The sequence below is a fragment of the Sminthopsis crassicaudata genome, chromosome 6 (genome assembly GCF_048593235.1).
Source record: "Sminthopsis crassicaudata isolate SCR6 chromosome 6, ASM4859323v1, whole genome shotgun sequence".
NCBI lineage: Eukaryota > Metazoa > Chordata > Mammalia > Dasyuromorphia > Dasyuridae > Sminthopsis > Sminthopsis crassicaudata.
This window is the reverse complement of record NC_133622.1, coordinates 252777011-252799785: the sequence shown is the minus strand read 5'-3', so window position 1 is coordinate 252799785 and position 22775 is coordinate 252777011. Positions and strand designations below refer to the sequence as shown.

Genomic DNA, 22775 nt, shown 5'->3' with positions numbered 1-22775 from the left:
GGATAGGATTTGGAGCGCAAAACTTGAAACATTTAAAAAATCCAAGAGGAAAAATAAACAGAAGAGAAAAAGAAGCACCTTCCAGCGTGTTTGGTGCAGGATTGCCGCCCAATGGCGGCTCTTTGTGAGTGCAAGTTCTGCCCCTATAGCAGTGAGCATCTGGTCAGATGGGCTGAGGGAGGCCTGTCCCTTGTGAGGGGCCAGAGCCCGACGGTATCTCTTTGTGGGCGCACCTCAGCGGTGAGCCTGGTTGGACTGCCCCTTGTGTGCGGACGCTGACCTCCCTGCAGCCAGCGCCCTTCCCTTGTCGGAGGATGTTTCCTTTGCTCCCCTCCTCCAGAACAGACCCATTGGGAGGCTGGGGCCCATAACCTGGGCCGGCTGGACTCTTCCTTCCCCTACCCGATGCGCTTTGAGGCTGGATTCTAGCCGGAGGGGTGTTCTGGTTACGGCGCATTCAGCAGTTGGTGTGAATTAGAAAGGGACGGCAGAGGGCTGTGAGAAGATGGGGAGAGGAAACCCCAGAACTAGGAGAGGTTCGTGCTCTGGCCTCTGAACCAGCTGGGTCAGCCCAGTTGGCCTCGGCTTCTTGATCTGTGAAATGGCCGACCGCTCCAGTGTCTTTGCCAAGAAAACCCCAGATGGGGCCATGGAGAGTCATCCTGGTGAAAACAAATCAACAGCACGATCTGGTTTCCCTCGGGAGGGCCAATCACGGAGCAGGAAATATTGGCTACTGACCCCTGTGAAAGGGCGACTGAGGCTGGTGGGTCGCTGTGGCCTGGAGTTGAAGCCGTTACAGGGTCGGCGCACTAATCCAGCCCTGGTGTGGTACAGGGAGGAAGTGGGGGCCCCAGCTTGCCCCCCCAAGGAAGTCTAAAACTTTTGAACCAAGTGGGATCGAGTCTCCCAGAAGGCACTTTGACATGAAGCAGAGTGCCCAGGAGGCTGGGCGAGAGTAACTGAACGCATCTGTAAGATGGGACTTACGTTTGCATTGTCTGCTTCCCAGGTTTGGGGTGAAAGTCACAGGAAAGAAGACCTGAAATACTTTATAAAGCTCAGTGTTTGAGAAACAACAGTTAGTGATTCCAACAGCAGCCCCTCCATGGCTGAGGAAGCCGAGTCTGTTCTTTAATATTTAAATTAAAAACAGTTTTTGAAAGGCACTAGTAAAAAAAAATTCAAATAACTCAAATTCAAGGGCCCAAATTTACATCATTTTAAAGCTAGTTCAAATTTGCATTTTTATTCATTTGGTATGTGATTCAGTGAAAATCTTCAGGGATAATTTGTATTATAGTTTGATCTTAAAGAATAATTGTGCCTCGCTGCCAATTTTTTCAACTTTGTGGGTGCCAAGTTTCTGGCCATTCTCTGCTCTGTTTTTACCCCTTGGAATTTCGTTTGTCAAAGATTATGAAAATCACCCACATTTAAGTGAGAGAGAGAGTGGGAACTGCTGGCCAAAATGGGTTTGGAAATCATCTGGATTTCATTTCTTTGGTTTGGTTTTTTCCATATTTCTTAATATATTCTTAATATAGGCTCATCCTTCAAGCTTTTTATCCAAAAGCGTTTTTGTTTGTTTGTTTAGTTTATTGAGTTAGTTTGCAAAAGATGGTGGAATAGGAAATGGATGGCCGGTCCTCCTGACTTTCCTGGGACAGATTGTATGTAAAATGGGGTCAGGACTGTTTTGAAAGTTGTTTTTCCCCAGGTTTGTCTGGGCAGACGAGTTCTGTGCTCCCGGTGGCCAAGGGGCTGTGGGCACCCATTGGCCATTTCCTCTTCTACGTCCCTTCTTTCTCCTCCCGCCATCAGAGAAAACTTTGAGCCCAAAGGGGAGATGTGAAGGGCAGGGGATGGTGGGGGGACACTGAGCTGTGGGTGGGGTGGGACGCTGCCGTGGCCTTTCTACCCCAGGGTCTCTGCCTCTGGTCTTGGCGTCCTGGTTGGGGTGTGGAACAAGGCCAGGGCTTGGGGGAGAGGGGTCAGAGTGTGGAGCCAGTGCCAGCCGGGCTCAGGGAGTTGGGCTTCTCTATGGGTAGCACTCCTGGGTGACTCCTTTATAGTGGCAGAGCCCTGCTGAGGAGCCCAGGAGTTTTAGGTTGGAGTCCAGGACCTTTAGGTCACAGGTCAGGGTCATGACTTGACTGTGGAACTTCTTGGTCCAGAAGTGTTCCGTAGAATTCTAGGGTTGAAGCCCAGCCAGGCTTCAGGCCGGTGCCAGGCCCGAGGGGCACAAGGCAGGCTTCTATAGCAGTGGGCTGTTGGCCCTCCCCATTGCAGGGAGTATAGAACCCAGCAGAGCGTCCTGGAAATCCTTATCCCAAATGATTTCCCCCCTGCTGTGCCCCCGGGTGCCCACTCTGGAGCCAGAAGCTTTGCCCATGTCTGGGGTCTTCTCCCCGCCTCCTTTCCCTCAGTGACCTTGATTTCTCTGCTTCTTTCTGGACCCTGCTCTCCAGGGGAGGTTTGGACCCTTTTGGGGCCCCCCCTATTTCCCCCCAGGTTTTCTGTTACCTTTGTAACAGAAGGTGGTTACCTTTGTCTCTGAGGTTCGTGGGGGTCCTGATCTTCAGGACACTCCCTTTTTCTCCTCAGCTTTTGCCTTCATACTAGGGGGCTCTCTCTAAGACAGCCCAACCTCCCACCAGTTGCGCCCTCTGCCTTGCCACCCCACTCCCTGTTCTTTGTCGTCCCCCCCCTTACCTCCACTCTCTCTCAGGTTGTCTCCCTTTGAGTGCCTACATTCTCCCCATCTTCACTCCTTGGGGAATCCCGTCAGCTTTGCCCCCCAAATGTGTATCATTCTGAACCTGGAATCTCTCACCCTCTGCCAAGAGTGGGGGACACGTGTGGGGAGAAGCTTTGAGGGGTGTGAGAACTCCAATCAGCATAATGACCCAGCGGGTGAAGCGGTGAGTTAGTGGGGGATGGCACGATCCGGCCGGGGATCTGTTTGAGGTGCATTGTGGGAGCAGGAGGTAAGAAGTGCGTTTGTCGGCACTGGAGATCGGTGTTCCACTTGGAGGCTGTTTTATTTGGGGGGTGAGGTGGGGTGGGGGAGGAGACAGCAAGCTTGGCATTGTGCCAAGTTAACGAGGGTGGGTTTTTCTTGATACAATATGAATTTCCTGACATGGAGAACTGTCTGTCCATGCCTTCTGCCCTAGCGGGCAGTTTATCCCCTTGGAACAAAAAGACCGCCGCAGTGTGGGCGAGTGCCATCTCTGCAGGGAAGGAGGGGCTTGCGGACTTTTGGAGTCAGCTCAGTCTTTCTCTTGAGAGTAATTATGCTGTTATTATCATCATCACCAAGAGGAAGCAGGTAGAGCCAAGATGGCAGAGTAGAAGAGGCAACGCAGCTAAGCTCCCCTGAACCCCCTCCCCCCATACAATGGAAGTAATGTCTCAGATTGAATTCTGTGCTTTTGTGGCCAATGCAAGGTAGGGCCTGGGATGTTTTACAGCCCAGGACACCTTGGGAGGCTGGAAGGAGAGGTCTGTGACTTTCGAGTTGGGGCTGGCAAGGCAGGTTCTGGCTGCAGCAGCTTCTGAGACTCATCCCACTTCTGATTGTGGGGATCAGGACGCCTCATCACAGGTCAGAGACCGTACCTTGGAAGCCCCCAAACTTACTGATCCTCAAAACCACGGGAGAACAGCCTTGTAGGAAAAGCCGGAAGCTTAGGGCAGTTCCTCCCAGCCCTCAAGGCAGCCAGGGCCAGGTTTATAGAGTTTAAAGTCAAGAAATAGGCTGGAAAGATGAGCACGCAACAACATCTAACCAAAAAAAACAGAACAAAACCCTGATATCATTAAAAAACAAAACAAACAAACAAAAAAAAAAACACCCTACTATAGAGACTGGAAAGATCCAAGACAAATTCAAAAGATGACACCATTGTGAAAAACAATGAAAAGCAAAGCCTCAAAGAAAAATGCATATTGAATACAAGCCCAATAAGAATTCTTGGAAGTGAAAGGGTTAAGAGTGATAAAGAAAAAATTCAGAAAAGAAATGAGATGCAAGAAAATTATGAAAAACAAATTAACAACTTAGTAAAAAAGACACACGAAAAATTCATGAAAGAAAAGAACTCCTTAAAAAGCAGAATTAGCTGAGTAGAAAAGCAGGTACAAAAACTCACTGAAGAATAGAATTCCTTAAAAGTTAGAATTAGTCTAGGGGAAATTATTGATTCCACAAGTGTCAAGAAATAAAGTCAAAATGAAAAAATAGAAGAAAAATTGAAATGATTCATTAAAGAAACAATCAATCTGAAAAATAGATTGAAGACAGATAATTTAAGAATTATTGGAATTTGTGAAATCCATGATTAAGAAAAGAGACTAGACATCACATTTGAAGAAATTATAAAGGAAAATTGCCATGATTATGTTAGAACCAGAGAGAGCGTGAAATAGAAAGGGAAAGAATCTGCCAATAGTCTCCTTTAAAAGATCCCAAAATGAAACTCCTGAGAATATTTAGCCAAATTCTAGAGTTCCCAGCTCAAGGAGGGAATACTTCAAACTGTGAGAAAGAAATCATTCAAATATTATGGAACCACAGGCAGGACCACATAAGACTGAGCAGTTTCTATGTTAAAATAGTGAGTGTAGGGTTTGGAGTGTGGTATTTCAGAAAGCAAAAGAACTAGGTTTATAGCCAAGAATAACCTGGTACCCAGCAAAACTAGTTTAATACACTTTTAAAGAAATAGAATAGGGGGCAGCTAGGTGCCGCAGTGGATAGAGCACCAGCCCTGAAGTCAAGAGAACCTGAGTTCAAATCTGGTCTCAGACACTTAACACTTCCTAGCTGTATGACCCTGGGCAAGTCACTTAACCCCAGCCTCAGGGGAAAAAAAAAAAAAAAAAAGAAAGAAAGAAATAGAATAGTTTGAAGCATTTCTGAGGAAAAGACTGGCCAAATTGAATTTTTGATGTTCAAAAGGAATTGAGAAGTAAAAAGAAAATATGAAAAAGAAATCATAAGGGGATTAATAAAATTAAATTGTTCATATTTCTATATGGGAGGTGATAAATGTAATTCTTAAACTTTGATGTTATTAGGACAGTTAAAAGGAGTCTCCATAGAGAAAGGACATGGAAGTGACGATTATATTGAGATGATCTAAAAAATATAGATGGGTAAGAAAGAGATGTGCGATGGAAGAAGGGGAAGGGAGAGGTAGAATGTGAAAATTGTCTTATGTAAATGAGGTTGAGGAAACACTTACATTAGAGGGGAGAACAAGAGTGGTATGGGTAATGCTTATATCACTTTCTTTGGAATTGGTTCAGAAGGAAGAATATACATACTTAATTGGATATAGGAATCTGTCTTATTCAGCAGGGAGGAGGAAAGTCATGAGCAAAATCAACTTTTGAGGAATGAGAGTCAAAAGAGAAATGAGAAGTAGTAGGAAGGAGGATAATATATAGTAATAGCTATGAATGTGAATGGGATAGAAACCACAAGGAACACAATTGAAACAGACCCATACAGAATTAAAATAGGGGATTGCAATTTGTTATGAATCTGCTGAGATTAAAAAAAAAAAAAAAAGGTAGGGGTAGCAATCATGACCTCAGGAAAACAAAAAGCCAAGATGGACCTAATTTAAAAAGATAGAGAAACTACACTTTACCAGAAGGTACAATAGACAATAATATTACTATGAAGCATATGTGCACCAAATGGCAGCACATCCAAATTTTTAGACAACACACCAAAAAAAAAATTTTTTTTAACCAAAATTAGGAGGAAAGTAGACTGGCAGGATTTTTTTTTTTTTTTTAATAGCAAGCTTCTCTGATAATGCTTTATTTCTCAAATATATATAGGGAAGTAAGCCAATTTATAAAAAGAGATACTTCCTGATTGATAAATTGGCTAAAAGATATGAACAGATTAGGGAAATGCAAATTAAAATAATTCTAAGGTACTACCTCACAGATGGGCTAATATGACAGAAAAGGAAAATGACAAATGCTAAGAAAAATGTGGAGAAATAGGAACATTAATGCATTGTTAATAAGGAGTCACAAACTGGTCCAAACCATTCTGGAGAACATTTTGGAATTATCCAAATAGCAGCAATATCACTGCTACTGGGTCTGTATTCCAAAGAGATCAAAGCAAAAAAAGAAAATAAATAATATATAAATATTTCTAGCATCTCTTTTTGGAGTGACAAAGAATTGGAATTTAAGAGAATACTTCTGAGTTAGGGAATTGCTGAACAAGTTGTGGTCTATGATTGTTTTAGAATATTATTGTATTCTAAGAAATGAGGAAGAGGAGGAGGAGGGCTTCAGAAAGCCCTGGGAAGACTTGTAGGATCTAATGCAAAGTGAAGTGAGCAGAGAACTAGGAGAACATTGTATACAGTAACAGCAGCATTGTAACAGTGATCCACCGTGAAAGACTTGGCTACTCTGATCAAGATAGAAACATGCTGTCCAACTCCAGAGAGAGACTGGTGAACTGATGGCAGTGTGAAGCATACTTCTTCCGCTTTATTTCTTTTTTATTTTTCTATTTAATATGGAGATAAGTTTTACGTGATTTCACATGGATAATTGATATCAAATTGCTTGCCTTCTTAAAGGACAGGGGAGGATCTAAAGGGAGGCAGAGAATTTGGAACTGAAAAATTTTATGAATGAAGGTTAAACGTAAATATATTTTTTATTTTATTTATTTTGCTGAGGCAGCTAGGAAGAAATATTTTTTTTGAATTAAAAAATGTAAAGGGGATCCTGATGTCTTGTAGTGAAAAGAAGAAAAGCTGCCTTATAGAAACATATAGTTTTGGAGTCTAGTACATTTAGAGAGAGCCAGCGAGTAATAAGCATCATTAAGTATAATGATTACTTAGACTTTGAGAGTATTTGAGGGAAATGATTGGTTTAGTTTTCATACACTCTGGTGCTTGTGCCGTGGTGGTTCTCATCTGCTTTGTGTCCTAAGTTGGAAGGCAAGGCCCCTGTGGGTTTGGCTCTTGAGGACTGGACTTGGGTGACCTTGTCCTCAGGATGGTCATTGGGATGTCTGGACCATGGGCCGGATGTCACTTTGTTCCTCTGTAGAAGAGATAAAATGGATCTTGAGAGAACCTTTGAAGGTCTTGGTCACTTGATCAGTTTTCTTGTCTTCATCCAGGACTCCCTCCTTGAATCGTCGTTTCTTCTTATAAAATGGTGGAGAATGACTCTGGGTAAATGCCCAGACTGCTTCCCTCTCGGCCATTTTCTCGTTCCTTCTCTCGTATGAAGTGCTCTGCCATTCCCCTTCCTAATGAGAAAGGGTAGTAGAGACTGTTCGGGGTTTGGCTCCCTCATTTCTGACAACACTCTCGTCCCCTTCCCAAGCGGGGAGGAAACCAGCAGGCCATGGGAACCTGGTGGGCTGGGTGGATTCGTGGGAGGCCGAACGATGGAGCTTTCTCATCTGTCTCCAGGAGACCCAGAGTTTGGAAACGTGAACATTTGGAAGAGCAGACTGTGATCCACCAGCTGGCCCATACCCTTATTCCTGGCTCTTGGTTAGCCTGAAGGAACCTCCTGTGGGTGACTTCAGCGCCAAACAAGCTTCCTTCGCATTCGATTGTCGGCCTTGAGATTGAATGCAGGCGTAAGAAATAGGAAGGACTGGACACTGGTTGGATCACATTGAATCTCTTTTTCCTCTCAGATTTAATTTCCTGTTACTTATTTTAAAGTGAAGGCCCCATCAAGGATTTTCAGTGTCACAAAGAGCATGAGGAAAGTGGTTCATGTTTTGGTTGTTTCGCTATCATTGTCTTTCTGTGGAACTTGTTGCCCTTTTCCTGTCTCTTGGGAATCTCTGTTTTTGCAGTGTGGATGAAAGCTCCAAGCTTTAGAACATAGAAACATACCTTGGAGTTCATTTTCTTTGCCTATAGGCTGTAGCTCATAGGAGAAGACATTTTAATAATAATACTGTCTTATGGCCACTCTGGCCTTGACTAAACTTGGCTACAGTGTTTGAAATCATGGCTTCTCTTTTCTGTATAAAAATTGCCCAAGATTTAGAAATTTGCAGAAAATCCTGCAGAAAAGCAGGAGGAGAATGGGATATGTGAAGGGGGGGGGGGGAGGTAGATAAAAGAGAGGACATCTTGGGGAGGGAATGGTCATTTCCAAAACTTTTGAGGAGGGAGAGGGGGAAAGGAGAAAATAAATGGGAACAAATAGTAAAAAAAAAAAAAAGAAAAAAAAAGTATAAAAAAAAAACCAGGTTTCTCAGATAAGGCCTCATTTCTCAACAAAAAGAGAACCGAATCAAATTTATAAAACATAGGAGCCATGCCGCAATTGATAAATGATCAAAATATTGCCCTGTGCCCAAGGGGCACTACTTGTCATGAATACCAAAAATGATTCAAGGGTGGGAAGAGAGAAAGGAAAATCACACACACACATCAAAAAAATATTCACAGCAGCTCTCTTCTCAAAGCAAACCAAAAAAAATAGAAATTGAGGGGATGCCCATCAATTGGGGAATGGCTCAATAAACTAGGGTGTGTTTATGATGGAATTTCGTTATTCTATGGGAAATGATGAGCAGGATGCTCTCGGGAAGAAAAAATAACCCGGAAAATCTTCCATGAACTCAAGCCAAGTGAAATGTCCTATACAAATAATAGCCATGTCGTGTGACTGACTTGGCTATTCTCAGTAGTATAATCTCTACCACTACTGTGAAGGATTTAGGATGAAAAAATCCTATCCATCCCCAGAGAATGAAGTGATGGTGTCTGAATACAACTGAAGCATTCTCTCTCTTTTTAAAATTTTCGTTAAGGTGGGAGATTTATGTTTCCCCACCACAACTTGACTTTTATAGAAATGTTTTGCTTCACAAGTTGTTTCTTAGTTGTGGCTGGGACACAAAAATTTTAGAAATAAATGTACAACATTTGATGATTGTTGTTTTAATGTCATTGGGGGAAATATTAAATAAATAAAAAAAATCTTAAATTGTCCAAAGTCCCCTGCCTTGCTGCAGGATGTCACTTTTTCCCCATAGGCATTTGTGATTATTTCACTGCCCCTGGGGAACATCCCGGGAGAAGCCGTTGGCATTCCAATGTAAGGTGTGCTATCAGAAGGGTCTTCCCTGCCTGCCCACCCCTGGAGTGCTAACAACAAAGGAGATCTGTCTGGTAACAGCTCGGAGGGATTAGAAAAGGAATACTCCAGAAAGTGGGTATATCTGTCTAAAGGAAGCACTTGTCTATGAGGGTGCTCTAGGGAGGTCTCATAGATTACTTGAAGTCCCTTCTTTAAACTATTTTTAGCTCCCACCCCTAATTCGAAGCATCCCCAGAAGTCTCTTGTTGATGTCATATTCTTTGATTTATGTTGGACAGTAGAAATACAAGCACCCGTTTCTGTCCTATGTTGGTTCTTCAGCCTTAATCTTTGAACTCCTCAGATCCTCTTCAGCTTGTCTTGTATTTGGCTCGTTTGCACGTTGGGCCCCCTCATTAGACTGGGAACTTCTTGAGGGCAGGGACCTGGAGCATGGAAGAGTCAGAGGAGCCTGAGGCTTCGGAAGCCGATGAAGATCCCTGATCTCAGAGCTCTGACTCTGGAGGCCTCCCCGCCAGTCCTGGAAGACGGAGAGCAACCCGAATTCAGAAGAGTTTCCAAAATAAATAAAAATCCACAAAGTCTAGATGATCCCATTTTACAATGAAGTCAGTCTGTGCTGCTTACCTGTGAGTTAAGGGTCTATACCTGTGGGCTAGGGGTCCTTATCTATGGGTTAAAGGCGCCCTTTTCTATTTGAGTTGGAGGAGGAAAATCCAAGAAAAAACTACCTAGGAGAACTTGGAGGCCCCCACTCACAGAGAAGGAGGTCACTCGGAAAGGGGGGACCCAATATTGTGACTGACCTCCCCACTGCCTCCCCATACACCTGCAGGACTCCTTCCAGAATCTTAACTTTGTGCTAAAGGATTTGCCATGAACTCTTTGGGTCTTGAACTTTCTATCCAAACTTTGTAGCTCCTCGCTCCCCATCTTTGCTTATGGAACCCTCTCCAACCTCTCTGAAGCTCATTTTCTAGTTTCTCAGAGATGCTTCTTTCTGAAAAGTCACCCAGAATCCATGGGGGTCATCCATGGCCTTAAAAACAAATCGTTTTCCTTGTTGGAAACGGGCAGGAAAGGACACGTGGCCGAGGGGCAGGCCCCACCTCCCTGACCTGTCCCTTCGCTTTGGGGTCAGAGGGACAGAGTGTGTCTGTAAAGCAGCTTCCATGGCCTCGGATCTCAGCCCCCCTGCCTCAGTCTGTGGCCGGGAGCCAGGAGCTCTCCTTGCATCGCAGGACTATGGCTCTTCACTGATTCGGTGCTCTCGGAGGTCCCTAAAATGATTCTGGTTATGGAGTGATGATGATCCCGGCCACGGTCCCTGGGTGGCTGGCTGGCTGGGTCCCATCAGAGACACTGCACCCTCTTTGCGCTCAAAGAGAAAGAGGGTCTCGAGGAATTGGCCCCAGGGAGAAGGTTCTACTTTCCAGGGTCGGTTGTCAGGGTTGTCCACCACATGTCAGCCGTCCTTGGGAAGAAGCGGTGAGAGACACCCTCGATGTGATGGCGGCAGATTGTCCCATTTATTGTAGGGCGTTTTGTGGCCAGTGAAGTCATCGGTGCTGATGCTCAGAAATCAGTCATCTTCTTTCTCAGAGGAGAGCTCTCATCTCTAAAAAAGCCTGACAGCAATTGGGAAAAGCTTTGTAGTTCTTCTGGAAGGTCTTTTGTTTTTCTGAGGCAGTTGAGGTTAAGTGACTTTCCCAGGATCACACAGCCAGAAAGTGTTAAGTGTCTAAAGTTGGATTTGAACTCAGGTCCTCCTGACTTTAGGGCTGATGCTCTACCCACTGCGCCACCTAGCTCCCCCTTGAAGGTCTTTCTTAATGGGAATCATTAGTTAGTATAAGACTCTCCCTGGGCAGAGTCATTCTAGTGGTCAGGCGCTAATGTCACTTATACCCACTGGTGACACTCTCCCAAGGAATCTTTATTCCCCATAAGAGGGAAATTCCAGCAAAGAACAGGAAGTTCAGATTAAGCAGGGAACCGGCCTCCAAGTAAGGAAGCCCTGGGTTCAAATCCTGGTCCCTTTACCTTTAGGTGACTCGCCAAAATTATACATCCATGCGAGCATGTTTACATAATACAAGATTACAATTAAAGAGCAAGAAGCAGAGCTGCATCAGATGGAATTTCCCAGTCTGGGAGTTTCCCCCGGTTTAATCATAGTGTCTTCTCTTTCCCCCGTTATTTACTCCTTATTCCGTATGTAATTTGTCTGCACATATCGGTGGATTTGCTGGTTCCCCCAATGGACTGGCAGCTCTTTGAGGGCAGGAACTAGCTCTTGCCTAAGTATTTCCAGACTTAGCGCAGTGCCGGACACATGGTGCTTAATAAATGTTTATTGATTGACTCCAGCAGAAAGAGTAGGCTTCCCTCTCAGGCTTCTGGAATCTTAATTGGTGACTGCAGAGCTCTGAAGCCTTTCCGTGTTGTTTTCCTTTCCATGATTGTGGTTGTGGCAGAAACTGCTTCCCTGGTTCAGCCCATACCACGCTGCCTAAATCTCCCCAGGAACGAGTAACCTTGCCTGCCAGGGGTCATTCAGATCTTCCCAGGTTCCTTTGAACTCCTAGTTGTTGTTTTTTCTGGAACCATCATGTTCTGTCCAATGAATTCCACCGTCTCCTAACCAGTGGACACCCACACTCCCTCCAGCTCTTAACGTTTGTCCTTATGGGACCTTCCTTTCTGGCCTTGAACTCTCTAGGGGCCTATATGTATGTGCTATATATGTGTGTATACACACAGACACGCACACACATATATATGTTTATGCCTAGGCCTGGCAGTCGTAGCCTGAGTCAAAGGATATCTGTGCTTTAGTGACTTTTTAGTATAATTTCTAATTCTTCAGAACAGTTGGATTAGTTTACAATTCCATCAAGAGGGTATTCGTGTGCCTATTTTCCCATAGTCCTCTCCCCCAGCCCATAGTATGTCATCTTTTAAAATTTGATAAATTCGAATTGTAACATTAGAATTTGTATTACTTTTATTAGTGTTTTGGAATATTTTTTCATGTGATTTGTTGATATTTCTTATGAAATCTGCATATCAGTTAGCTGTTTTGGGCTTTTATTAAATATTTGTAGAAATACAGATAATACCTTTAATCAACAATAATGTTTTTCCCGCCTACTGCTGCTGCATTGGCTTTGTCATGTAAAAGCTATTTTATGTTTTATAATCAAAGTTGTTCATTTTCTCATCAGTCACTTCTATTGTGTTGAAGATTTTTCCTCCCCATAATCATACGTGGGACCTCCTTGCTTTTTTAATTTTTAATTTTCGTTTTTAATTCATACTCATTTTGGAGTTTTTCTTGGCACGTGATGCAAGTTGTTGGTCTAGCTCTTCTGCCACGCTGCTTTCCAACTTTCCCAGAAATGTTCTACGAAGGGGTCTTAAGGTTTTTCTACTCTGGTGATTTGCTTCTAGGACCTGTGTGCGCACACATGGTACAACTTGCTTTCATCGGGGATAGACGCCTTAAAAAGTGATGAAATCAAATGTGTCAGCAGTGTGACTTACAAAAGATGGCCTGAAACTTCTTGTGCATCAAGCCCATAAATTAATGCATCACTGTCATTAGCAAATAGATTATGCCATTTAGTCCCTATCTAGTTGTTTTTATTGTAAGGCTTTTGGGGATCAGAAAACACTCCCTGGGTGTCTCCCCGGTTCAGTTGATGGCCTCCTCCTGTACCCAGCACCCCAAGATTAGAATTCAGGGTTTTGCAGCTGCTTCCAGCTTGTTTTTCCCTTGTTGCCCTCCAGAGCCCCCCGTTGAGGCCATCTTTGTCATGGGCTCTTCAAGGATGACTTAGGACTATGGGAGAACCTGGGGCTGCTCTCGGTCCCTTGCTGACACTTGCCCTCACTCCTCCCATCTTTAATAAAGAACAGATTGGGGGCATTAACAGGAGATGGTCGTGGGGCTGTTGCCGTTCAGCCCGATCTCGTTTAGTGGCTCTGGATGCTGTGGTCCCTCACGCTATTGCTTGGGACACTCAATCTGGAAGAAGAGGTCACTCGGAAGTCGTGGGTTATTGTGGAAGCGGATAATTCAGTAAGGAAAATTTAGGTTATGGGGCATCTGTTGAATCTTCTAAGTCTTTCGGAAATACCTTGTGTTCTTATGATTTCAAGTTAAGTCCCTGGTTTCCATATTAACTCAAATAAGAGACATCGCATTACGTTTGGCAAGAAAGTGAAAGATGCTGTGGTGACTTCCCAGCTACCCTCTTGTGCTCTTCTCTGTTGGAAGGCAGCTAGCGTGGCTCTGGGTCTTAGTAATGGTTCAGAAATACGTGGAAGCCGGGTCCAGTGAGAGGTTTCCATTGAGAAGGAGCAGACGTATTAGGCGAGCTGGAGCCGGCCTGGCTGGGGCCTGTGGCTGCCATAGACTCTGTGGGACCCGGGCAGCCCGGAGGGGAGGAGGGGGAGGGATTTCCCAGGGCAGCTGCAGGCTCCCAGGATGGAGAAGGCCGACTTCTCCAGGCAGTCTGAAGCCCGGCGCTCTGGCTGTTGTTCTGCCCTTGAGAGCCCACCCCGAGGAGCCTTCCTTCCATGGAGCAGGAAGGGAGGCTTCACGCAGCCGGGGATGCTTGACTCCCAGCCTCCTCTGAAGTGATGCAGCTCTTTCCAAGTATTTGGCAGGCGATGAAGAGCTGGCCCACCGGCCTTCTCTCTCGAGTCCTTGACCTGTTGCTCTTCTTCCTCCCTGGGTTTGGGGTTCTACGTCTGCTGCTTGACTCCATCCCCCCATGCCACTGAAGGAGGTCTCTCTGTGGTCACAACAGTCTCCTTATTGCTAAGCCCAGTCTCTGTCTGAGTCTGTCTATCTCTGTGCATCGTTCTCTCTCTTTCCTTTCTCTGTTTCTGTTTATTTCTGTCTTCTTCCTCCCTCCCTCCCTCTACTTTTCCTTTTCCTTCTCCCTCCCACTTTTCCTATCTGTCTCCCCCCATTCCTTCCCATGAATTCAGTTATCTCTAAGTAGGTACCCCCAGATCTCTATATGTGACCTTTGTCTCTGTCCTATTGGCCAGAACTCTGTGCCTGGGGGTCCCGTGAGCCTTCAGCTTGCACTGCTCAGAGGGAAGTATGATTTTTCCCCCTCACCCCCCATGCTTGCAACTGTCCCCAGCTCCCACTCATCAGGCCCCCCCACCAAGCATCCTCATTCTTGTCAGTCCCAGCGCCTCAGGACCTCTGGTCCCGGCCTGTGTCCTAACCATTGGTCTGGACTACCAGAATCACTTCTTGGTTGATCTCCTCATGTCTGCAGAGACGCCAGGTCAGACTCCTGCGGCTTCCCCATGCACCGCTCCCCGTGCCCCCCCAGGGGTCCCTCCCTTGCTTTGCATGGGGGCCTCTCCATCTGCAATCTCTCATTAAGGTTTGGTTTCTTCTGCCTTTAAGGGGCCATTGCTCGGTGGTTTTTGATGTTCTTCTCCCGCATCGAGTGTGTGTTTGTATCCTCCTCTCTCTTCCTGGTCGGTGGCACATAAGCTTCTCGAAGGCTAGCCTGTGGCACCCCCCCACCCCCTCTCCTGACGCAGTGATTGCCAGGTAAATCCTAGCTGATTGGTAGGTTCTAAATTCTTTAATTCTGTGTTTTTTGTGATGTTGAAACTCGTCAGGTTTCTGCCCAGCGCCCTCCTCGTTTCAGTTCCCAAAGATGCCGTCTCACTATTGCACTTTCTGAGAAATAAGTCTCGGTAAAGAGGTAATGGGGCCCCGTGGGGGGCCCGGCGAGCAGAGCGTGGCAGTGACGTGACTTCCAGTCAGAGACAGTCTGGAGTTCAGACCCTCCCACGTTGGTCCTTAACAACAGGCGCATGCTGGTTGTCGCGGAGTGCGAGCGTGTGCCTGTTCTGTCTGGAACATCACCTTCAAATGACGAAACCCAGAGAGAAGGCGTCTCCTTTCCCATCTCGTCTCCTGGCAACCTAGCTTCTAACTGTTAATCAGCATCACGATGATGGATGGCAGGGTCCGTGGAGCTGTCGGCCTGGGATTATAGATGCTTTGCCCGCTTTGATTTGAGCAGAAACGACGTGGGCCTTGGGAGGTGGCCGGGTGTTTATAGGCTGCCCGCTGGTCAACAGTGATGAAGGGGATGAGATGATGGGCTTGGAGGCCGCTGGAGCCGAGTTCAGAACTTATTTCCGGTGAATAAGGCACCTTTTCCAGCCTGGGTTTCCCATAAATTGGGGGGGACACTTTCAAGGGTGGTGGTGAGAATCAGCTGAAGATGATGCGTGTCAAGGGCTGTGAGAACGTTGGAGTGATACGGAATTGTTCATTAACAGATAACTTAGCTGAGTGGATGGCGGCTGTTAGGATTTGTACCTCCGAGGTCATTGTGACAAGGAATTAAGTCATGTAGCTATCGCTTACTAACCGTGGAGGCTCCGGGCATCCCTTCCAGGAGTGGAGGGTGGTGGAGCTTTTAGGGTACATTCCCGATACAGGATCATCGGGGTATTCGAGAAGCACCCAGGCTAGAGCACCAACAGTAGACAGCCCCCGTCACCGTGAGTGCACACGGGAGTCGTTCTCGGCGGCTGTTTAATGGTATGCTTGTATTTCCCTCCCATTTATTTTTTTTTCCCATGTTTTGTTTCCGTTAGGAGAGAAACTTGAAATTATTCTCTAAGCTATTTGAAGAGAGTGACTAAATGCCACTGGGTCGGGCTGTCTGTGGGCATGAAGTGGTTGGGAGACTCCAAGAACATGGTCGTGAATGGCAGGAGAAATGGAGGCAAGTTGTCTAACGAACACCAGCCGAGTCAATCCAAATTTCAGCACGCGGGAAAGGACGCCCTGAAAGCTGGCCGAAATGCAGTTGAGAGGAGGTCAAGCAGATGTAGGTACACAGTTAACCTCTCTGGCGTTTGGGCGCTTATGGGGGAGGGGGAGATTCTCTTGCGATAAAAACGGTTTTATTTTGTTGCTGTCTTTGACAATTTTCATTCTGGGCGAATTAAAAGAGCCATTTGTTCCCACTTTGAAAGGGCCATCGTTCAGCTCCTGTTGTGATAAGTGACCAACAGCGGGCTGGGTGCCCCCGGTCTCGAGAACGACGGGTGCCTTCTGCCCAACTGGGGAGCGCTGATCCTTAGTCACCCGTCAGCCACACATCTGTGTGTTCGGGAGGGACTGGTTTTGATAACCGGTTCTTGGAGGTTTTTATAAGTAGTGAGGAGGAGCAGAATCCAGTCTCCCTCTCTATAATAGGAGTGAGGGCACGCGAGAAACCAAGGGATGGGGGCCCCCGAGCTGGCTGCTGGGCAGAGAAGCGATTTTACCTGTCCCACAGTGTACCTTGGTATATAGTAAATAAGTAATGCATAATAAAACCATTACTGGATTTGCCACATGCCTCTCAGTTGGAAGGGAACCTTTTTAAAAATTATTATTTATTTTTAAAGTTTTGAATTTCCCATTCTGTCCCTCTCTTCCCTTTTTTTCCCTTCCCTCATTTTTTCCCCCCAAGAACTTTTGGACGTGGTACATTACTCTTGGTATCCATTTCAAGGGTAAGGGGCAGAACGGCAGAGCCCTTAGCGATGGTCTTGGAGCCACGAAGGCCCAAGCTTCCGTGCTGGCGCTGCCCGTCCCCGGGCAGCTCACTTATTTTCCCAGGGCCCTCTCCAAGGCTGTTGCAGAGGGTGCCCTAGGCCTCCCTGAGAGCCTCTCCATCAGTGCTGCCTCTGCAATACCCAGCTGTCATTTAGAATAAACCCCAGAGTGGTATGGAGGCAGTTCCAAGCCTTCCTTGTTCCTGGGGGAGCGGGCAAGCCTGTGGGAGGCTGCACTTTCTAGGCCAAGATCAGTTTCTTCCAGCTGGAGCCCCAAATGGATTCCCTGCTGACCCCTGGAGCACAGGCCGGCCCCCGGGTGTCGCTGAGGGCCCCAAGGAGTAACTTGTATGCTTCTTGCCTTTCCCAGGTAGCGGGGCTTCAGGGTTCGAGGGCCAGAGTCGCTATGTTCCTTCGTCTGGGATGTCTGCCAAGGAGCTGTGTGAGAATGACGACCTAGCCACCAGCCTGGTGCTTGACCCCTACCTAGGCTTTCAGACCCACAAGATGAACACGAGGTAATCTTGTCTTTACATCCAAGGCAAACCAAAAAAACCCATTTTCAGAAACCAGGAGGTGACCCTGGAGCTGTCTGAGCAGTCACGAGGGGCGTGGAGGCAGGGAAGTCTCCCTGGGGACTGGGCCCTGGATCTCACTCCCCCGCGTCCAGCCGCACGGAAGGTTGGCTTGCGGCTCCTCGTGCCTGTGGGAGCCTGCTGGACGTTCGCTCAGGGGAAGTGGTCTGGAGGCTTGGCTCTTGTTGCCGACGGCCTTTCAATTAGGATTCCCCTGAAGAGGTCTCTGGGGATACGGGAGAGCTGTCTGTGTTTGCTTTCAGGCCGATGGTGGCAAAATGGCCCAGCAGTTGATCCACCTGACCTGTAGCTTAGTCTGTCACTGGTGTTCAGTGTCCTTTTGGAACCTTAGGAAGTGCAAATCCCTTGCATCCATGTCAGGTGAATGTTGTTAAAGATGTGACACAGCGGACAAAGCAATCCCAACAGCCTTTGGGCAGAAAAGGCCCTCCGCACCCAGGAGATCTAAGGAGACTGAATGTCAGTCAGCACACACTCGGCGCATTTCTCTTTTCTGGGTTTTTTATCTCTCCCATGGTTCTTCTCTTTTACTCTGATTTTTCTCTCCCAATATGATTCATAAAGCAATGTGTATTAAAAACAAATAAACTTACTACAAAAAAGGGAAAAAAAGATGCAGCACAGCGGCAGATCAAGGGGCAAAGGTGAGCGTGCCGGGTGTGAGCCGGAGGGGCTCCCGGCTTTGTTCCTGGGGATGGGAGAAGCATGAAGCCTTAGGAGATGGTGCTCCTCACAAGTAGGGCAGCCACGGCGGGGAAGATGATGAAATGGATGTTGGATCAGTTGAATTAGAGAGGATGGATTCTCTCTGCCCAGCAGGCAATGAGTAGAGAGAGGTCAGGGCTGGAGAGAGAGGATAATGATGCCAGAAGTCCGGAAATGGATGGGCTGCAGCTTCTCAGGGACATCACAGTATCTGGAAAAGGGAAATGTGGTCAGTAGTAGCCAACTGCCCAGGCATCTGGAGCTGGGGAGGGAGGGCTCAGAGAAGGCGGAAGTAGTCCCAGGAGCTAGAGGGTGCCCGTGCTGCAGGCCACGAACAAATGGCAGGAGCAGAAAAGCCCTTGGAGAAGGTTGTTGGTAAAGGAAGGGAGGCAAGGCGGTGGTCACTGGGGGCTGTAAAGGACTGGGTCGGGAGATCCCTCTGCACATCCCGTAGAACTGTGACCCCTGATGGACCTGCCTCGAGACCACCCGGAGTCTGCTGAAATGAGGGGTGAAAAGAACAAGCAGAAGGAGAAATAAAAGGGTCCAAGCAGCCTCTGAGGGTCTTGGGGAGCAGAGGAGGGGACGTCAGAATGGCTGCACGGTCTCCAAGTGGCCGAATCTCAGGTCACAAGTAACTTGGCTCAGCCCTGGCCACCCACTGGCCATGTGGCCCCTTCACCCTGCTTGCCTCAGTTTCCTCGTTGGTAAAATGAGCTGGAGAAGGAACCAGTCTCTTTGCCAGTAGAACCCAGACAGGACGTGGCCGAAACTCTGGGGCTACAGCAGCTCTCCGGAGTGGCCGGGGCTGCTCGCCGGAGGAAGGTGCTCGGCTCCGGCCAGCAGCTTCTGGCCACGGGCCGCGTCCTGGCCAGGAGTGGAGTCTCCCACGCCATCGACGTGCTGTGATGTTGGGCAGGCCGCAAGCCGGGAAGCCTGTGTGTGGCCTGAGCGTGCAGGAAGCACAAGAGCCCATGTTCCTGCTTGGGGACCACGTCTGGCTTCTGGAGCCCAGCAGGCAGACCTGCCTCATTGACTTTGGGTCACAGCTGAGTCAGCAGATATGGAGCCTGCAGCAAACTCGAGTGACTAGTGGTTGGCAGCCCGGGATCCCAGGAGAGACGGCTTTCGGGGCCAGAGATGGCCGGCGGCACTTTGAACTTGTGCGCTTTCTGCTGCAGCATCCTGGGAGGAGGACGGGACAGTTAGCGAAGGTCCGAAAAGTCACCTCTGAGGCGGAATGTGGGTGATAGATGGAAAGCTGGAAGGAGCCCAGAAGCCCCTACTGCACCAGGGGCCACAGGGGGCAGGAGGGGGAGCAGCTCTTCCCACGGAGCCCCACGAGGGATGCTGTGAGAATGAGACCTGGACTCGCCATCCATCTGAAGTCTATGGCAGGAGGGCATTGAGAGCGGAAGAGGGGAGATGTCCCTGAGGGCCACGGGCCCTTTCCAGGAGGTTCTGGTCAACCACAGATACATGCCCAATTGGCATTTAGGCGAGCTGCCCCAGACCTGCAGCCCAAGAACCAAGAGCCCTTGGGAAGGGCTGGGGTGGACACTGACCTTGAACACGGGTCTTCCTCCCTCCAGTACTTGCTGTTTGACCTCAGACATCATGAGAAACCTCCTCCCGCTTTGTCATCTGAAGATGAGGGCCTTAGACTGGGACCCCTGCAGGGCTGGGGCAGGGTGGGGTCAGCCACGGCCTCGTTCTGCCCATGGCTCGTGTCCTGGGGCTGCTTCTGTCTACACCATTTCTAGGATGGAGGGTGGGGGGAGATAGGACCGTCCCTGGGGGTCCTGCCTCTTCCCTTGGACTCTGCTTGGGCACTGGGTGGTCAGATCCTGGCGGTGGGCCCTGGTCATTGGTTTGGAGTGAGGTCAGGGAAGGGGGCTCAGAAGGTGCCCAGTCCAAGCCCCATGTCGGGCCCCTGCCCGGGCCCTGGGCTCCCCAGGCTTCCTGCTCAGCCCGCCTCAGATTCTCACACCCATTTGTTTTTGCATCTGCAGCGCCTTTCCTTGGAGGAGCTCCAGGCACTTCACCAAATCGGACAGCTGCCCTCACACGCACCCAGTGAGGTAGGTCACCAGCGCCCACCCCGGGGTGCCCGGCTCTAGTAGTCCTGGCGAGGGTGCCCTTGGAAGCACACCATGACCTTGGTCAGGGACCAGAGAAGGAGAGCCCCACGGGAGCTGCCAGGTGGCCTTCCTGGGCATGGCCCCTCTGGGCATTTTCCACCCTCCTCTCTTCTCTCCTGACTCCTGTGGTCACTTCATTCCTTCAGTCACTCCTGGTGGTGCGGGGAGAGCTCAGTACGGTGGCTGCGCCTCATGGGCGACCAAAGTGAGAGTGAGGGGCAGACATGGAGAGGGGGGAGTGAGAGAGAGAGAGAGAGAGAGAGAGAGAGTGTGTGTGTGTGTGTGTGTGTGCGTGTGCGCGCGCGCGCTCATGCCCACGAGTGCCCTTTCCCACGTGGATGGATGGCAGCTTTTTAGTTGCTGCTACTCATAGCAGACACGCGTCAGGACTGGAAAGCTCGGGCCGTCTAGCGTTTGTGACATGAGAGCGTCTCCCCTGCGGGGAGGGACTCAGTGGTTTGAGACCATTGTCCAAAGCTGCCCCCGCTTCCCGTCACCGCTGCTTGAAGATCTTGCTCTGTTTTATGGGGAAACAAATCCAGGGGCACGTGTCTGTGGGTGCTTCTGGCCACGTTCCCAAAGCTGCTCGGTGGCCGAGCTCAATGTCGGGTCAGCGTCAGGAAATTCAGGCAGAAGATCGTCATAATGTTGAGAGCACCAGGAAGAAGACATTCCCCTGCCCGGGGGAGTGACTTCGGAAGGAGAGATGGAGTTTTCTCATTGCATTTTAAATTTGCCTTAAAATATTTGGACTCGAGGATTTTTCTGCCTGTGGCCTCAATTTAGTAGGCCTGGGGCACAGTGGGGATGGGGGAGAGAGCCCCTTCCATGACCACCAGTAATAGGAATTGAGAAACACAGGTTTCTTGTCCAGTTTCTCCCACAGCTCCTGCTGATGGTTGGGATTGAGACCGAGATGTTTTTAGAGAAGAGAATTTACATCTAAACTCGTTCCTTGCTCCAGCCCCCTTCCCTCTGCTTGTGTTTTCTTGTGGGAGAGCTACTACTATTATTGGCTGCTCAGTATGAGGGACTGAGTCAGGGTCTGCCTGGGCTGTGGCTCCAGTAAAGATGTCCGGTCTACCCCCTTTGGGGCTTCTGGAAGGTGCCTGTGCTCACAGAGGATGCTAGGCAGGTTCTGCTTGTTTCCCAGCATCCTCTAGCCGGCTCACCTGGTTTGGTGTCCATGAATCCCCATCCTGCTTTCCCTCTGGGTAATCCTGCGGCCCACCTGACAGCCTTGTCGGCCGTGAGGAGGAGTTGTTTTAGTGGTCTGACTCTCAGTCTCAGCTTTGGCCATGGCTTGTAGGAGACTGATGCCGTCTGCCTCAGTGGTCCAAGAGCAACACTCGGACGCAGGATGCCCCCGACCCTCTAGCTCCCTGACTTGGCAGGGCCAGCCCACCAGAGGAACTACAGGAGCTGCAGATGTTCGTCCTTATACTGCTCGGGCCATGTCAGCCAGAAATGGAAACGGATCGTGGGGTTGTCTGGGTTTTGTAGCTGGGCCCTCCCGCTCGGCTCACTGAGTAAAACCACGAGCTTGATGATGGTCCTGTGGAGACCCTCAGCTCAGGGGCCGGGCTTTGAGTTCCATGGCTTCACTTCCCGAGGGACCCTTCTCTTATATCCTAACACTCTCACAGCTGCATCTAGCTTGCTTGAAGAACAAACCTTTGCCTTTCACAGCCCTCTGTTTCAATTTCTGCAGTGCTCTGTACTGTGGCTCTTTTTTTTTTTTTGAGCCCTTGACACTGCCGTATATAAGACATAGCAATATGTGTGACTCTCTTGAAGCCATAACCTGGGAGAGATGGTACTTGGCAAGTCACAGGAAAAGTCAGGGTGCCCTCCACTTTTTTCTTAGCTCCACGTCGTGTAGCTCCTTGTCCCCATGACCTTACTGTACTAAGAGACAGTCACATCCTGTCTGCTGTTCTGGTTGTGACTGCCTTGTCTTTCTAAAAACAAAAATAATAACTTATATTACATTTTAAGGATTGTGCAGCACACATTCATATACATAATGTACACACATTCAAAAATCCATCTGGGCCTAATTTGTAAAGTGATTCCATTTTTTAAATTATCAGACAAATACTTTAAAATGATAAAATAATTTTATTTTCTTTACAATTATCAATATAATTTTATGTGCAAAATCTTTATTCCAATTTTGAGATCTTGTTATTAAAATATACTTGAAGCTTTAATTTTCCATTAAATCATTTGGAAGCCAATCATACAAATATATAACCTAAAAACCAGACTAATCCTGTTGTTTTTCTCAAGATTTGCTATTCTATTTAATTAGAAAACTTTTATATTATGAATTCCTTCTTAGGAGGATACCATCCCTATATTATTTGACCACAAATACAGATGACACTTGTGAGATTTCTCATACTTTTGTATCTTTTCATAGTGACTCAGAGATGTTACAGTATCTGTCTATTAATAAGTTAATATTGTACTTTCAGAACTTCGATTGTACACTTACTCTGATTATAGAAGCTGACTATGAAAAAAAAGGAGGAACATAGTTATGACATTGTCAAGAATCATTCCCACAAGACCAGACTGACCTGACATGCCA

General features: G+C 47.8%; 1 protein-coding gene across 4 annotated transcripts in view; it reads left to right on the top strand.

Annotated features, from left to right (window-relative positions):
- KMT5B (lysine methyltransferase 5B) overlaps positions 1 to 22775 on the top strand; it is a 42257-nt gene that overhangs the window by 5980 nt on the left and 13502 nt on the right. For 3 of the 4 annotated variants that reach the window (XM_074273813.1, XM_074273812.1, XM_074273811.1), the window contains exons 2-4: positions 15787 to 16026; positions 17112 to 17255; positions 20051 to 20119. In XM_074273813.1, the coding sequence (XP_074129914.1) occupies positions 15863 to 16026; positions 17112 to 17255; positions 20051 to 20119 (377 nt within the window). In that variant the 5' untranslated portion in view covers positions 15787 to 15862. Of the gene's footprint in view, positions 1 to 15786; positions 16027 to 17107; positions 17256 to 20050; positions 20120 to 22775 lie in introns of all 4 variants that reach the window. The other variant, XM_074273814.1, reaches the window with a different exon arrangement.